This window comes from Schistosoma haematobium, chromosome 3 (assembly GCF_000699445.3).
Source record: "Schistosoma haematobium chromosome 3, whole genome shotgun sequence".
NCBI lineage: Eukaryota > Metazoa > Platyhelminthes > Trematoda > Strigeidida > Schistosomatidae > Schistosoma > Schistosoma haematobium.
In genome coordinates, this window is record NC_067198.1 from 37,862,743 (window position 1) to 37,881,630 (window position 18,888).

The following is an 18,888-nucleotide window of genomic DNA, read 5'->3' on the forward strand; positions in this document are numbered from 1 at the left end:
TGATTTGTATATCGTATAAATTACATGTTTACACATAATTTGCAAGAAAAAAACAGCAGAGTTGTGTAGATAATAGATATTATTATAATGGATTGACATGATACAGTCACATAAGTTGATCATTTGGTAGATTGTTAATTGACTCACGAACTCAACTATTAAATTACTATAGTATCTACAAAAACCCCTTTCTGAGACTGTTAGTAATAAAAGTAATGGTACATCTGTCGTATCGGGATATTGCAAACATATTGTCACTTCCGTATATATATATATATATATATATATATATATATATATATATATATATATATATATATATATAAACAGTCAACAGGTAATATTCATAATTTTACTATTGCTTTCATTTCTTCAGTGTAATCGTTATCAGCAGATTGATAAATGGACATATATATAATTTACGTTTAAAACTTGATATTTCCATATTTATATGTGATCCGGGCAGTATCACAGCCCTCACGCAAATCAAATGAGATTTGTATGGCGCATATGCATCTGGTGCCCTCTTGTACCAATATCTATGTGTTCAAATAAATAAATAAATTTTAGTGTTGTATATGCATCCTATTAAAATTCTGAAGGGATTATATTCTCTGAGGTGAGCAGTTTAAATTAGAACCATTCAGTTCTTTTTGTATAATACAATTAACAGACTCGGTGAGACTATAATTTATGGACGAACCAATCACATATAGGATAACGAGTCATGAATTTTGGCGCGAAATTCATCTATACATTTGGCTTATTAGAGTTTTGGGATTATAGCTGATGTCAGTTCGTGATGAAAACCCTAAATTTAATTTTTAATCCTAACCATCAACTGTAAATGATAATTCTAACTGCTTTATAACCCTAATTTAGTCTTAATCAGTAAGTGTCCACTCTCAAGGTCACATCAGCGTCGTTCGTAGGTCGTCCGTAAATTATAGTTTTTGATGGAGCTTTGTTCTTCATCCAGCTCAGAGAACAAAACTGTTGTAACGTGTGGCCTGCAGGTTTTGATAAGCAGCGTTTATATCGATCGATTCGGTGACACGGTTAACACGTAGCGAACGACCTAGTGCCCTGATTCGCCCTGCTTCGCTGTCTGTCCTAGCCAGTTGAGTCAAGAACACAAGTCACAGCCTCTGAGTTATGAATCATTTTATTTCAGGCACACTCTATTTATATACCAAACAAACAAACCACATCGTACCATAAAATAGAAAACATTTACACAATATTTAACAAGTGAAATAAACATCGACCAATAGGAAATGTACATTTCAGGTCCAAGGCCACCATAGACTTAACACGATAATTATTGGTATATTTTTCCGACTATCCTAACAAAAACTCCATCAAAATCATCCACCTGAGCTACAAATCTTCTCCACCATCTCATAAATTATAGTCTCACGAACAGACTCTTTTGATATATTTCCAGATAATATTGTCTAAAGTGATAATAGTAGATCCATAAACAACTTCCCATCTCATAGAATGTCACATCGTTATCTTGATGAGCTTGAAAAATTCTTCATCTCAGTTACATGACGATCTACATTTTTCTGAAAATTAATTAATTAAAATTTTAGGTGAATGATAGTTCCTTTAGTTTTGACTCATTTCGATTATGACAGTATGTTATTTGTCAATATATTAAGACAAATCAACGTGAACATCTATCTGGTCACTTTAAGAAAAGATCAGTTTCTAAAATAATGCATAAAATATAATGTACAGCATACAGTTGGTTTCATTTCACAAATTTCAAAATTAATGGTGTAAGTTGTTGACCAGTATGATTAGTTGGCTTCATGTCATTCCTTTCATCGATAGAACTACATAGAATTGAATTATAAGCAGATGTGTATGATGGCGAGAAGTGAAATCTAGAACGTTCGTTTCTTCCTGTTTGAAATTCATCATCTGATATGACCTAAGGAAACATTTAGGCAATCCGCATATAATGTACATATACCAAAAAGAAACTAATCAACTGAAGTTTTAAACATCAATGGAAAGATTGAAATAACCCATAAAAATGGATAGAAAAAAATGGTCTAATGAAATTACATACTTATTATTGTTGTTATTATTATTAAAATTGAACATTTAATTGCGTGTTTTGATAATGGACTTCAGAAGAACAAAAACCGATTGTTCCGTACAAGTAAACAACTTTTAATAGGTGTCGCCAATATAAACACTCTTAAATAATCAATCCCTGAATCATTGAAATACCATTGATGTATGCCAAATACAATCATTCTATTCTACCAACAACAACAACAAAACATTATCGTGTCTACTTCATTAATGTAATCCATAATTTTGTTATATAAAACTAAGTAAACATCAATTCAATTGTATTGTATTCATTTAACCATTTAGCAATAACTTCATTGAATTCAAATTTCAATTCAGACATTTTGATGAAGCAACTTATAACAATTCAATGTTTAACTATCATTGCAATTACCATTTACCCGTGAAGACAATTTTCTTTTCTTTTTTTTCATTCACTTTTTTTTCTTTATTAACTTCTCTTAACTTTTGATTATAATTAAATCTATTTTATTTTAAAAGGGATTGAAATAGAAACTATGAAGATTTAAAATAAAACAAACAGCAAGTAGAGATATACATATTTATTTGAGTAAAACACATGTCCATAGTTTCATTCCTGTTAATCATTTTTCTTTTTTTTTTAAAAATATTCAGAATTATTTATTCTGTTTAATAAGAAACTCCATCTGGAGCCCCACTGGGGCTACTGCCGGTCCAAAGTCCAGATAAACGAGGAGGGTTGAGCATGGGGTTAGCAACCACCTCCGAAGAAAACTAATTCGCTAAACAAAACGCTAACCAGAAAAAATTATTTAATGTAAGTAATAAGGCATCAACAGTGGATGGTGGGTCAATTTCGTGGATTGGTTGACGTTAGACATTAACCCTGTTGGATGCCGACCGGCTCAGTGGTTTAAAGGTTACTTGTCCACGCTTGACACCGAAGATTATAAGTTCGAATCCCGCCCGGCAGGATTGTGGATGCGCACTGATGAGGAATGCCATAGTAGAACGAAACAGCCGTCCTATGATTCCAGGTTTTCCATGGTGGTCTAGGTTTAATTGACACATAAATTCAACTAGTAAAATTACTACAATCTCCAAAAAACCCTCTTCTGATAAGAAATCATAATTAAAATAGATCTCAGAAGTCGAAAACGCGAAACATTCTTCTGATAATATACAATTACTTATTATTTGTAATGTCATATCGTTATCTTACGATCAATTATATTTTCATATTCTATATCAGGACCTGATCTTAGCTAGACAACTAGGAAGAGTTAAACGATTCTTCCGTTCAAGTATAGAACTCCTAAGGAGTTTGAATCCATGACCGTTTGACTAGGAATTGAAGTCAGGAACTTCTGCCTTAGTCGCGAACACTTAATCTCTAGACTACACTTCTTTAATTTATTCAATTACAGTCTTTTGATGAGCCCTTAATCTCATGATCACTGAGTTAACATGTGAAGGTGTATATGTCTAAATACAGCGATTTATGATATTGTGCTACCATCTTCCATTGCATTCAGTTAATAATTGTCTTACACCTGACACAGTTAAATTTCACCAGTCAAAGCTTCTCAATAGCACTCCAGAAATTACATTTTGAAGCTAGTCACTAGAACGTATATGATTACTATCAGTATAAAGCATTTTTGTATTTAATTGGTAATCACAATTCGTTATTTTATTTGTCCGTTTCTAGTGGGAGATAAGTAAAAATTTACAAAAGTCAGTTACTAACCCGTATATATATATATAACGTCAGTCTTGGTTATATTATAATCTAAACAACTTGCAGTGTAGTTTATTATGTTAAGCCCATATACCTTATTCTAGGTTTCGGACAGCCTATTTTATTCATTCTAATTGAATCACATTTTGACTTCGTTAATTATTCGCTTATCAATCTTGACTGTTTTTATATGAGCGCGTAGGTTTGTGTTCACTTCTTATCCCATTACTCATCACATGTCTGTAACTTATTTTTGTGCAACTATAAATATTGATTAACGCTTGACAAAAGAGAGTTGGCTTACCCGCCATCTCCACTGCTCGTCGTTTCTTTTCTCTCTATTCCATTCACTTTATATACAAAATATATGTATTCACAAGTCCGTTCTCGTTATTTGACTTATCTAAATCCGCTATTGACTAATGCGATTAAAGTTGATGATTATATACGAGGATAGGTGACATACATATTTCAACAACAATCATCATTACGATCTCGAGCCACTAAAATGAAGAGCTCTTTCGACAACATCGTTCAATCTAAATGACGGGCCTCCACAGGCTATTTTTTCTATTATGCACTATTCTTATTCACTTAGATTATTTATTTCGACTATACTCCATATATATCTATACATTTTTCGTTACAATTTTATTTCTACACTTGTGTATTAGTCAAGATAACATCAGCTAATATATCTTTCATCGAAATGAATAAACAGTTTATTAGAGGTATCTATTTACTTCACATATTATTCTATTTATAAATAAATGCTTGAGTAATTTATAGAATTCACTATGCAATAAGTCAAAAAGACTATTTGAATAAAAGTAATGTATAGGATAAATGTACCTTTTTTATATCTTAGAGTATACATATCAAATGTCTCAGTAATTCCATTTTAGACAGAATTTAAAATATCGCGAAAAGATAATCTATTATATTAAAACAAAAAAATATTGAGCAGTATTTTATAACAAAGGTACATTTAGTGTAATGTTGATACATTTCAATGATAAATTTCTTTGACAAACTTGAAACTACTTAAATAAGTACATATATATATTTATTGGTATATGATATTATTTTAATGAATAAAAATGATCAGAAGGGGTTTTGTGCAGATTTTAGAAATTTTCAATGATTGAAATCATGAGCTGATTTCTCCAGGTCTGTTGTGAGATATCAGCTCACTGATGACAATGGTGTACGGTGGCGCGACTTCGTGGATTGGTTTAAGTTAGACATTAACACCGTTAGATGCTGGCCAGCACAGTGGTCTAGTTGGTTAAGCGCCTGGCGTGAGACTGATAGGTCCTGGGTTTGAATGAAAATGAAAACAATATACTTATGAATTGTTAGAACTTTTGACCTTATGCCTTATTAGTTTATAACGTAGTGATATTGTCAATTAGAAAACAGTGATTTATCGACCGGACCAACAACGCGTAAACTTGTACGAGTAGTCTAGAGTCCTTATCCGTCCTTCTTCATGCCTAGGCTTGCCTGTTAAGTTCAGAATATCAATTTCAGCCTCTGCGATATGAATCATATATTTCAAACATACTGGGTTTATATACAAATCAAACGGACCACATCGTACTATGAAATAGAAAATAACATTTGTACAAGATCTAACCAAAAGTGGCTGTGAATGTGGTAGACTGTAATTAATGGACTTGCCAGAATTCAAGAATGGCAAATCGTAAAATAATAGTTCATAGGTCAAAATAATCCTCATAATAAGAGAAACACGAATGTGAATAGTTTAGCTACTTAACAATTATACAATAAAATATACGTATAGTATTTGTCCAGAAATAGATTTCAACGGTTACCCTTCATTATTCTCATCGGGATATCACATGAAGTATGAAAATAAGTTTGTTAATATAGAAAAAAGATATTGTGGTGTGTGCTACTCATGTCGACATATGTAGTATATAACACTAGTCAGCAATAGAATATCTGGTAGTAGAAAGTTGAGAAGATTGAGGAGGGAAGAATGGGAACAGAAAGTAATTGGTACGAAAATGCAAGAACAATGAATTTTGAGATAATTAATGAACATTTTACAAATGATGTATTGGAGTAGGATTTTTCTATTTTACCAAGTAAATCTGTAAGTTTGTGATAAATGTAATGGCTTGTCCTCAACTATGTTCTCCTTCACTACAATACTTGTAAATTATTTACAATATATGTAATGCTGTTTTTAATGAAATAAAATAACATGATATTCTATAATGTAACCTCATGAACTAGTTCAGTGAAAAGTGCAGCTTTCGAGGCATAAGGCAATGGGATAAATTTTCTTTGTGTAAACTCAAAAAGCAAACCAAACCTAATTAAGGCAATCAGATCCCGTACAAAACTATTTTCCAAAGGAATATCCCAGTCATGTGATTAAATCAACAATATACAGATTATTCTGTAACAGAAGTCAATTTCATGTTTACAATTTTACTCAATCGGTAGAGAAAATCACCTACTTGAAGGCATTTTTTCAAGTAGCAAAAACTGTCAGAAAAATTCGATAAAGCTTGAATGTTATATATGTTTATTTATTAGGATTCTATGTTAAACATAGATACATGTTTATATAGTGTTAAGACCCGAGTTATACCCAGTAGATTAATTATGGCTTGATATGATGGAAAGAAAAGTCAATTTTCGATTGAATTACTCATTATGAGTTTTATTCAATACTACATCCGTTTTGATTCAACATGAGGATCATTCAGTGTAGTATTTGATTGTTTCTCTAGTATGATATTTTCTTCTGTATAATATACGATATTCTTGCATTCACTTGACATGAACTATGCTTAGTAAGTGATTTGTTATAACTGAGTATGTGATGTAATCCTAATTATTAATCAAAATGGGTGTACAATCAATATATAAACCAGTGTATTTTAGACTAGATTCGATTCGTCGTCGTCATAATGTTTTGGGGCTAATAAATCTTCACTTATACCAGTCTTGTTTTCTTACCTTCACATCGTGGGAATTGCCGAGGTCCCTCGTTCCGAGTATAAGTGATCAGCATTTTTTTTCCGGCACAACACATAGACTGGTTAAATGACAGACATTGCCACTGGTTACCTTAATTATTAAGTTTACATTTAATTTAAACGTCTTAGTTACTGGAAATTGTACTGTAAATAAATTAGTAACCATAAGTCGAACCTATTTGATGTATACTGCAGTAGTCATCATTCAGAAAAAATATTACTCTTCGTAATGTTTTCTCTGTACTTATGTATGAAGTGATTTTACACCATCTGAAAAAACTATTTGTGTGTTAAAACATAACAAATATTTCACTCGTAAATGAGATAGGGTAAGGCTGATGCTATAGTTCAAAACGGTTAGAAAAATTCACGGTCAATCAGTCTAGTTCAGAGAACATAACACGGTCAACAGCTTATTATCTTTATAAACAATAAAACTTATATAGCTTGATAATGCACTAACATATTCATGTTCTTTCATTCTACTCATACCTTTAGTATAAACTATACATAGTAATTCAAATGATTTAGTTATCATTGTTAAAATCATATCGCAATTAATAACTTGGAGATGTGACTGAAATGAAATAAAATAATCATTTAGCTTTGTTTTCAAAGTATCTTTTATATGGAGTAATTATGGAATTATAAAGTTATAATATGGTAGATATCTTAATTATAATCTAACAGCATACTGTCTAATCAAGTAAAACTATAGTTTATCATCTATATCCCAATGATCAATTTTCGGAAACTGAATGTCTTATTCTTTGGATAAAAAAAATAGACTTAAAGTAATTAATCATATGTTTTTTGCTCCGAAAAATATAATTGAATTTTTGAAGAAAGAACTGGAAATAGCAAATTATTAGTTTTTAATAAAACGTATTTTCATGTAGTAAACTGTTGATATTATGTTATTAGTAGTCTCAATGACTTATGAACTTGTAACAGTCTATAATGTTTATTGAATAGACTGTATTGTAGATACTACATCTCATGGTTCCGGGGAAATGCATCCTAAAGAAAACGTTTAATATTGGGTTTCGCTTTGAGATGAATTCATCAGAGAAATTTGTTCTATTCAAAAAAAAGGAATGCAACTAAAGAATCAATAGAAATATAGATGTGAATAGTTATGAAAAATCCTGAGTAACAAACGACCTTATCTATTGTTACTGTGTTATCATACTACGTAATATGAAGTTATGCAACGGGAGGTCATAATAAGGAAGCACTGAACCCAAGGTTCATATTAGTTGCTACTTGTCAGTAAGGAATATCTGTAGTCCGGTGAGAATTAATGCTTTCTGTAGAATACAAATTAAAAACACCCAATGTCTCAGTTATAGGCGTTGCTACTGAGTCATTCGTGTTTTGATTGATCTTATAAAGATGATGACATTTAATTTATTAATCTACTGTACTGATAGAGCGATCAAATATCTAGGAGAGTATTCACAATAACAAACGGCATTGTATTTCTTAATGTCACAGGCACAGATAAACAGAATGTCGATTATATGATGACTTAACTGTGTTTCACTAATTTTTAATCCATCAAGCACTAAACTGATAAATTTATGTATGCCCCATTATAACACAGAAGATTAAAACATTCAATATTTGCAATTCATTTTTAAGGCAAAATATTCGGTTATATAGCATAAAAGATATAAGTTGTAGGTTGTTGGTTTAGCTATTATAAAACTTGACTGTGAACTAGTTGGTTCAAGGTTTAAATCCCAGTTTCATTAGCTCATTAATATCTCTAGTTCTCAAACAAACAATATACATCAAAGGAGGATACATGATTACATACTTGTCAGGTAATTCACATCAACTCCAAATAGATGAATAACTTTCAAATGAATGAAAACATTTTTCTATAATTTTCTAACTATTCTCTATTATATTTAATAGTCTCAAGTATATACTTGATTACAAGTAGGCATTTGCAGGATAAAATAGAAAATTGTATAATACATTCCACTTCAACATTTATTTAGCATATTTGAAAGCATCAACAAATGTTTCAAACAATCATAGATTTCTAAACTGCTTCAGGTATGAATTACAATTTGACAACTTTTAGTCTCCCCATTGAAGGGGTACGGAATAAGATACATTGATTACTATGCGCTCTTCTCTCGGTTTTTTCTCAGTTATTAGCATTGTGGAGATAGACGTAATAAACCTATTTTATAAATAGTTTTTGATATCTTTTGCATTTATTTTGCCAATTCTCACAATCTGTACATTTATCATTAATCGATTGCACTTGTTGTTTAAGTATATGACCTTGAATACTTACATTCTTCTTTCCATTTTCGAATCTCATATAGCATGACATTGTTAACTGCTCATAATTAAATACAATTTTATACATATGTCTCTCGTTCTATCATGTTTGTGGATATGATAACGGAACGATTAATTAACTATCATTTATATTTATAGAATGTTGTAACCTTCAAATTACTTTCTACGTTCGGATATACTACTGGATCCATATTGTCTCATTGGAATTATTATTTACCTATAATTGTGGATTCTGGTACCAAAACCAACAAGACACCCACCAACCTGCAAGTTTAAGTAACGTCCCTAAACTTTTATTTGTGTTATTATCTTATGTGATGTTTATTGCCACATTAACTTTTGGACGTAATAACTTTATTGATGTTTTTCGGTTAATTTACTTTTTGGTCCACCACAGCATCTTAATAAGTTATAAGCTTGTCATAAAAACATATGGATATATTAACATCATAATCAAATATCTAAAGTAAACTAGAACAAATCATAAAAATAGAATACTTTCTTCATTGTTGTATTGTTTGTTCAAATTTTCTTATTGATGTTTAGGACTAAGATTAATTAATCTCTTATTGACAAAAGTGCACAATCAAAATCAATTACAATTCTAAACATCAAAGAGAAAATTCAAACACATAATACGAAAGTGAATTAAAATTCCATCCAATTGCACAAACTACTAGCCATTAGGACTAAGTAGCTAAATCGATAACGCAATGGTTTTTGAAGCGAATGGTACTAGGTTTGACTCATGAAGTGAACATCAACTCTGGAATGCAAGTACATGAAGTTGATGAATCTTGAATATGACAAAACGCGTGTCTTATACTCCACTGTTAGACATCATCTATCAATACCTATAAAACTTTTTGTTTTTGAGAACTAAACAGTTCAGAAGTTTAACAAAGTCTCTAGTCAGTAACATAGTCAAACTTTGCTAAATAAACATGTTTACATAGACTTACTTGGATCAGAAAGTTGATTACTTTTAATAGTAAATATCATATTAATAATCACAATGAAAAACAATAATCTCATTACGTAATCATATTCCACTGAACTCGTCTAAGTTTATCGCATTTTTTAAAAAATGTTTTTTTTTTTTGATTTTTATTTTACAGAATAATTAATAGTAGAAACATGATTACATAATGAAATACTTTTGATGTATGAATAGGATAATGTATATTTGTAAAATATTGTATCCAAGGTAATATTTTTCTCATCATAACAACTAAACTAATATTCAATTGAATTTAAACAAAATAGAAATAATTCATTGGTTAATAAATAGCCAATCAGATTATAGCAATTATTTGTATAATTTAAATGAGATATTTGATTTGTTTATTTTTAATTGGTTGTTTATTAATTGAAATATAACTAACTCCCTTAAACCATTTGTATTGTCTAGATTATTAATTCAGGATATGGAGTATTTCACTTCAATCATATAAGATTAGATTTTATTCAATTTTTTTACAAAAACAAAATAGTCATAAATTATTAAGTATGTCATATTACTATCAGTAGGAGTTTTGCGGAGATTGTAGTAATTTCAACAGTCGAGATCATGAGTCAATTGAAGCTAGACCAACATGGAAAACCTGGAAGCACTGGAAAGCCGTTCCGTCCTATTGCGGGACTCCTCAGCAGTGCCCATCCACGATCGCGCCACGAGGGATTCGAACCCAGGGCCTATCAATCTCGCACGCGAAAGCTTAACCAACTAGACCACTGAGCTGGCCGGCATCCAACGGTGTTAATGTCTAACTTCAACCAATCCACGAAATTGAGCCACATATCCGCCATTGTCATCAGTGAGTTACTACCTCACAACTGACCCGGTTGAACTCCACTAGTCACTGCTTCTCACTAGAACTCCAGGATATATTTCTTGAAGCCAGTGACTAGTGAGCATATGTTGATTGGCACCTGGCGCGAGACTGATAGGTCCTAGGTTCGAATCCCGCAGGGCCGGGTCGTGGATGCTCACTGCTGAGGAGTCCTACAATAGGACGAAACGGCCGTCCAGTACTTCCAGGTTTTTCATGTTGGTCTAGCTTCAATTGACTCGTGATCTCAACTGTTGAAATTATGTCATATTAATCACATTCAGTTGTAATGAAGAATACTTGGGAACAAAATATTACAAAATACCATAATTTCTTTCTTTTCAGTGTATAGTTCTTTTTTAAATGATAAACTCTGTCCTCGGTAATCGTTTACAATTCTTTCCAATTTTTATTCATCTTTTTCATGTTTGCTTTCTATTCTTGACGTAGTGTTTTCTTTGACCTTCCACTTTTTTGTTTCCATTCAAGATTTCAAGTTGACATTGTCATCATGATGCAATTTGATGATTTCCCCAATATGTGTCTAATCCACTTCCAAATTTTTGTCAGTTGGAAGCTGGTTTGTCCTAGTCCACAGTAGGCTGTTGCATATGGTATATTTTGTAGACAATTGTTTATAAATAGTTGTGCGTTTTTGATGAAGTTCGTGATAGTTCTCAAAGTTTCAGCTCCATACAGTAGGACTGTGCTGACGATGGTATTGAAGATTCTCACTTTGATATAGGTTGACAGTTGTTTTGATTTCCATATAAAACAACTATTATCGATCACTTATCTAAGATTATTACACAATATTTATGCTAAACAAGGTTCCATACTACAATTCTATGACTTCTTACATCTATCTAACAAAAGTGTAATTGTTTTTTTTTCGTTAAAGAATTAAAATATGAGCACATATTCAAACTACTGAAGTTGTTTTGAGTTCACCTTGCAATGAAAACTTTAACTGAAACAATTTGAACAACGAAAGATTATGTTAAGTGATTTTAACTAGTTACCGTTGGTCGTATTTGTTTACAAAAATAAACTGATGTTTCAGTTATCCCTTCATTACTTAAAGAACTCTGAGATAAAAAAAATGTATATGGAATACTGTATTTATAACCAAATGGATACCGGCTCAATGGTCTAAAGGTTAAGCATTCGCGTGCGAGACCGAAGGTTATGTGTTTGAAACCCGTGAGGCGGAGTCTTGGATGCGCGTTGCTGAAGAGTCTCATACTGGGACGAAACGACCGTCCAGTGTTCCCAGGTTTTCCATGGTGGTCTAGCTTCAATCGATTCATGAATTCAACTATCAAAATAATATTTTATTGATAAAATATTTTGAATAATAACTGTTTAAGAGAGATATTATCTTCATTAAAACTAATATAATAAACGACATATTCTTTTAATCAATCAAAACTGTTCTGATATTCATCTATTCAATTATTTATCAGAGTATTTTAATCTTAGTTCGATGCAACAAAACTGAATGAATATGGTCACCAAATATTATCAAGAAATAGTCATTTAATGTAAACTAAACATTTTCATTGAATAAAAATCATATTCAGCTTATGAGATGGTTCAAAAGATTTGTAGCTCAGGTGGATGATTTTGATGGAGTTTTATTCTGTGAGCTAGATGATTTGGTCGTGCACAATGAAAACACCATCATAATCAGCTCGTTCAAGGAAGAATTTTCATAATCGTTTTGATAAAATAATGTCCTATAATATATATTTTTAATAATAGTTTAAATCAGTGTAAATAAATAACCCTCTTCATTTCTTACAGTTAGTTGTCTTTGCGAAGTTGAATAAAGCCAGAACAATAATTGAGGCAGAAAAACAGCCATATATGTATTGAAATGTAACATTGGGATATGATAGAGTATGAGGTAATCGACATTAATGATGGATAGAACTAAAATGATAAACATTATCAATAATGAAGTGGTAATCATATAGAGTCTGAAAACTGGTAAGATGGATTTTGTGATAATTATGTGAGATTTGATGAGTTTACATAAGTTTCAGTTCACTCGGTAAACAGAAGATAAAGAGTAATGAAGTGATAATTATTCAAATATGAAATTAATCAAATGGCCTACGTAATAATTATGCCAGACTTGAGGAGTTTATATAATTTTAGAGAACCGGGTGAATCAAAAACAAAAGGAAGAATGACCGATTTAAATGTACTTGAAATGACATTTAGCTTATTGAAGTTTGCACAATAAACTAAACAAAATTATAAGATACTAACGTTAAAATCTTGAACCGATCTGATTTAGGTCATTATCAAAAAACAAAGAAGCACTGGACGGCCGTTTCGTTCTAGTAAGTGACTCTACAGCAGTGTGCACCCAATATCACTCACTCAGGAATCGAACCTAACACCTTCAGTCTTGTACACCGTTGTCTGAAATATAGACACCTGAGCCTGCACCTAATAGTGTTAATGTCTAACTTTAATCAATCCACTGTATTGCGTGACAATCTTGCATTGTCTTTGGTAGGTAACTGCTATAACTGTCATGACCAGTGGAGCTAAACCATGACGGATGTGAGACACTTACTCACCAAAAACAATTGAAGATTATCAGAGCTGTGCAACATTGGATCGCAGTTCAGTGGTCTGGATGTTGTACGTTGACACACAAGTTTAAAGGTGATGGGTCTGGTTCCAGCATGTCGGATTTTGGGTGAGCAATGCTTTAAAGTCCAATATCAGAAGGAAACGGCCTCCCGGTGCTTCTAGGTTTTTAATGGAGATCTAAAATGGTTCGGTTAATGATTTCAATGACTTTCAACAGTATCCACACCCCTATACTGACTACAAAATAGTAATAACAATAGTAATAGTGGCAGGTAAATATAAACGAAATGATGGATTTACCAATGTGATAAAGAATTAATTGCCGTCTCTTTTGGACACATAAATCTAGCTTGATATTTTATTCGCTTACACTTTGTCAAACCTAAGTGATTCTGAGAAATTTTTTTTGCTAATAATATTGAAGGATTACGAAATGTCAACAAAATGCACAGTATCAACTAAATACCCAGTCAAAGATGACTTTTGTGTGTGTAGCTTTTTAATGTATTAACTTTGTAATATTAGAGCTATTCTAGGGGAATTTACAACCGTTGGGGCAAGAAATTGTTTCAGAGTTTTAAGATCTGTCTGTTTTAAGATCATTCCTTCCGTTATGGATGTGCATTATTAGTGGAGATGTTGATTTTCGAGGAGAAATAACTTAATTTAATGAAACCTCATTACAAATCATCAATCAACAATACGATTAGTGCTATTAGTCTTATCGGTCTTTAACCTACCCTACTGGCATGGTAGTGTGGTGTGGGTTACTTGTATCCCCACAAGTAGTATATGACAGTGGTCAAGCATAGAATGTATTTCAGTAAAACGTCTATGAGGAAAGAACGGGAACGCAACGCAGATCGCTATAAAAACGTATGAACAATGAAATCTGAGACAATGGATTAATGTTTGCAACAAGAACAGTGAAGTTGGAGATGATGGGCTGATATTCTGCAAATCAACGATTTACTATATGGGCCTCAGATTTTATTGAGATACTCTGTAATTTAGTGTAAAAAAATTCGATTGTCTTCACTGGTATTCTGATAAATACAGTAGTAGTAGTAGTAGTAGTAGTAGTAGTAGTAGTAGTAGTAGTAGTAGTAGTAGTAGTAGTAGTAGTAGTAGTAGTAGTAGTAGTAGTAGTAGTGGTAGTAGTAGTAGTAGTAGTAGTAGTAGTAGTAGTAGTAGTAGTAGTAGTAGTAGTAGTAGTAGTAGTAGTAGTAGTAGTAGTAGTAGTAGTAGTAGTAGTAGTAGTAGTAGTAGTACTTGTAAGTAAATAGCGATTTTGTATAAGCATATGAAGAAATCTAAACTTCATTTCAATCTGTATCATTCACTAATACTTCGATAAAATTTTATTAGTACAAACTATCAATGTAATAAACTCCGCCTGTAGCTCTTTTAGAATTACTGTCGGTTCCAATCACAAGAAATTTGGAAGGTTCGGTATGGGATTAGCGACCCAGTCTCGCAGGAAACTAACTCGCTATAAAAACGCTAACCAGAAAAATCAATTCAAACCATCAGAGTAATAAAACATTAGTCTGATTGATAACTACACCATTAAAATTGTCGTTTTATTCATTTATAGCAATATCAGGTAAGTTTAATTACAGACTTTATTTTTTACTGTTGTGTGGATACTTTCAAATAAACATATGGGCAAATATCACTAATACGTAATAATAACCTTTAATATATATGACAAAAGAAACAGAAACTTTTGTAAGTTAGACTGATTATTGGACAATTACTTATGGTAAATCAGACAACTTCTCATTGATTCAAACCTTATATAAAGTTACCTTAAAGATAGATAGGTTATTTATTATATTAAAATTGCTAAATGCCTTCATGAAAAAGAAAGTTTACAAAACACTTGAATACCAGTCAAAAAACATAGCCACATTAGTATAAACTCCTGGATTTCTTGGTTTTGCACAATCGTTACCCCATGATACAATTCCAGCTTGAACTGTTTGACCTCCAACATAACACAATAGAGGACCCCCACTATCACCTTGGCATGCATCGATTCCTCCTTGCTTGTATCCAGCACAAAAGCTTGCTCTATTAAGATAATAATACCATGATTTACAAAGATCAAAATTAATAACAGGAAGAACTGCTTGTCTTAGAACATCATTTGAACCTGTATTATGTGTATCTCCCCAACCAGCAACCATGCACTGAACATTAGCTGTTAATAAATTGGATAAATGAGAACTACGTGCAACTGGAGAAAGTCGAACCTGACGATTATTTAAGTTAGCTGGAGTTTGTAGACGTAACAATGCTATGTCATTGGCGTAAATTCTTTTATTGTAAGACGGGTGTATAACAATTTGTGAAAGTTTTATTCTTTGAACTTCAGGACCACCAGTGTTTTTATAATATCTTCCAACGTCTACAAACCATCGCTTTGGATCTGGCATTGGTTGAACACAGTGTGCAGCTGTCATTACCCATTGTGGGCTAATTAGGCTGCCTGCACACACATGTCCCCCATTTCCAGAGAATCTTAAAGAAACTATAAAAGCCCAAGCACCTTTTGGAGCCGGTTGACCATTGACCACACGACCCCAGTTTTCTTCATTATCATAAACTGACCTCTTTTGTCTTTTATTCAAAAGAGATATTTTTGAAAGTGGACTTAAACAATTTAGTTCATCTTCCGAATCTGAACAATCAGAAAATCCATCACATCTCCATATTTTCAATATACATTGAGTTGTTGGACATTTCCATTCAAATGATGAGTCACATGTCCTATTCATTATCAACGACTGTGATGAAGATTCTACTATATTTGCCAAATTAGAATTTATAGCTGAATAACGTAGATTAAAACCTTTATGTTTTCCAATTGATCGTGCTTTAAATATTAACAATAACTGATTAGAACTAGACAAGACTCTAAAACCTGTTGATCCACAATATGAATATTTACCAATTCGTTTAGTGAATGTATCCATTTCTGACAATGTTATATTATCATTTTGATCATTTACTGGTTTATAAATTGTTAAATGATCTTCATTACATGTCAATGAATCATTAGCTAGATCAAAATCAATTGATTGTATCATAATACGATCTTGTGGATTGATGTGAATTAACCAAAAACATTGAATTAATCCATTATATGTTAATTGTTTTTCATAACCTTTATGTGAATATATATTACCATTAGGATTAAATATAAATGGTGTAGAACCACATTCATTATCAAAGATTGGAAAACATATAAAACAATGAAATGTACATAATATGAATAGAACAATAAATAAATTATTATGTAACTGTATATTGTACCACCAAAACATGCATAGATAATAATCAGTTTACTTTGTCTATTACTAATCTCATTATCTATTTATACTTATTTACTAGATTTCAATAATGCCAGTCAAATAGAATTTTCTTCGAAATATATAATATTAATTATACATACTATATTATTAATAATATAAAGTGGTAATAACCCTCACGTAATTGTAATACAACCGTAGAGTTAGTTATGTAACGTTTATTACCATTACTATTACTATTACTGTTATTATTACTACTACTACTTTTATCATTATGGTTACTGTTGCTATTATCATTACTATTATGATTACGATTATTATTATTATTATTATTATTATTATTATTATTATTATTATTATTATTATTATTATTATTATTATTATTATTATTATTATTATTATTATTATTATTATTAGTCATGACTGACATTCATTTCAATTAAGGCGGATATTTATATGTATATACATTTATTCAATTTTGATTTCTAATGATATTGAAATTATAATTGAAAGCTAACAATGTACAATGATTGTAATGATATTTATTCTTAAATCAGATTATTTAATTTGTAGTATAGTTTATATTTAATCTTTTTAGTGAAGACTATGTTATATACTACTTATAATTTTTAAATATTAAGTTAACAATATAAGAGAATAGTTGAATTCATGAGTTACTTGGAGATAGATCATCCTAGAAAATTTGGAAGAACTGGACGGCCGTTTCGTCTTAGTATTGGACTTCCTGTGGATGTGCACTGCTGAGGAGTTCAACAATAGAACGAAACAGTTGTTCAGTGTTTCCAGATTTTCCATGGTAGTCTAGCTTTAATTGACACATGAATTCAACTATAAAATTGCTATAGTCTTCACAAAATCTCTTCTGATAATATAAGGGATTAGTCAGTTAAGTTTAAATGTTGAAAAATTCTAAAAATGTATTGTAGTAAATGGGCGTTTTCTGGATATTTTTTGTTATAAATAAAGTCTAAACTAATTGAATTGAAACAACTAACAGATTATATGATTATATAACAGGTTTAATGGTTTTAAAGTATTTAAATATTTGAGGAACATAATTAGTTGAGGATAAAATGACCATTGATTACTTACTTATTCACGCCTGTAACTCCTTGTGAAGGAGCATAGGCCACTCACCAGCATCCTCCATCCAACCATGTCCTAGCCAATCCTTTCCATCTCTTTTCAGTTGTTATTCATCCTTTTCATATCTGATTCTATTTCCCGACGTAATGTGTTCTTCACCCTTCCTCTTTTTCGCTTCCCTTCAGGATTCCAAGTTAGGGCTTGCCTCATGATGCAGCTTGATGATTTGCCTAATTTATGTCTTATCCATTTCCACTGATTAATCATATATATATCCCGAGATAAAGAGGTTCTAGAGGCTTAGCTTTGTCAATCAATCACCATGATAACTGTCGTTATCTAAATCCCAACAGTGTTTGAATGCAGAAGGTGATAAGACGCGGTAACTACAATTTATCAGCGGATAACACGGATAACAATGTTACAAGCATATAGAGCGAATTGGATCAGGGAGGCTAATGTGTGTGAATAAGCGAATGGAGAGGCAAATTTTTAGTCAAATCGAACCGAACCGCATCAAGGTAAGGCACATGCTATTAATTGGATTCAAGCACATATATACATATGGAAGAGAATGATTCATTGAGTAATATTTAAGCGATCAACATTTAACCTAGAAAAAGATATATGCGCACGCTGTTACATTTGATCAAGAATACACCTTTATACAGACTTGATATTGATCATAATAATACAAAGAAATAGACGAATTGTTACTGTCCGAAAAAAATTATCTGTTAAGTTAATTAAAGGGTTTGACAAAAGTTAACCCTAATCGACATTAATCATAGGAGTATTGCTATATGGTGACCGTAAGTTTGGTAAAAATATCAATCGGAAATATGATAAAATGGTTTTCGGATTAAAAG

The 18,888-nt window shown here is 31.4% G+C and overlaps 1 protein-coding gene across 1 annotated transcript in view; it reads right to left on the reverse strand.

Moving 5' to 3' along the window:
* Nucleotides 1–16,927, reverse strand: part of PRSS56_3 (Serine protease 56) — a gene marked incomplete at both ends in the record, with an annotated part of 44,744 nt that extends 27,817 nt beyond the window's left edge. The window contains 3 exons of the mRNA XM_051219058.1: nt 10,116–10,215; nt 14,653–14,866; nt 15,489–16,927. Coding sequence (XP_051069818.1) covers nt 10,116–10,215; nt 14,653–14,866; nt 15,489–16,927 — 1,753 coding nt within the window. The remainder of the gene's footprint in view (nt 1–10,115; nt 10,216–14,652; nt 14,867–15,488) is intronic.
* Between the last annotated feature and the right edge of the window lie 1,961 nt (nt 16,928–18,888).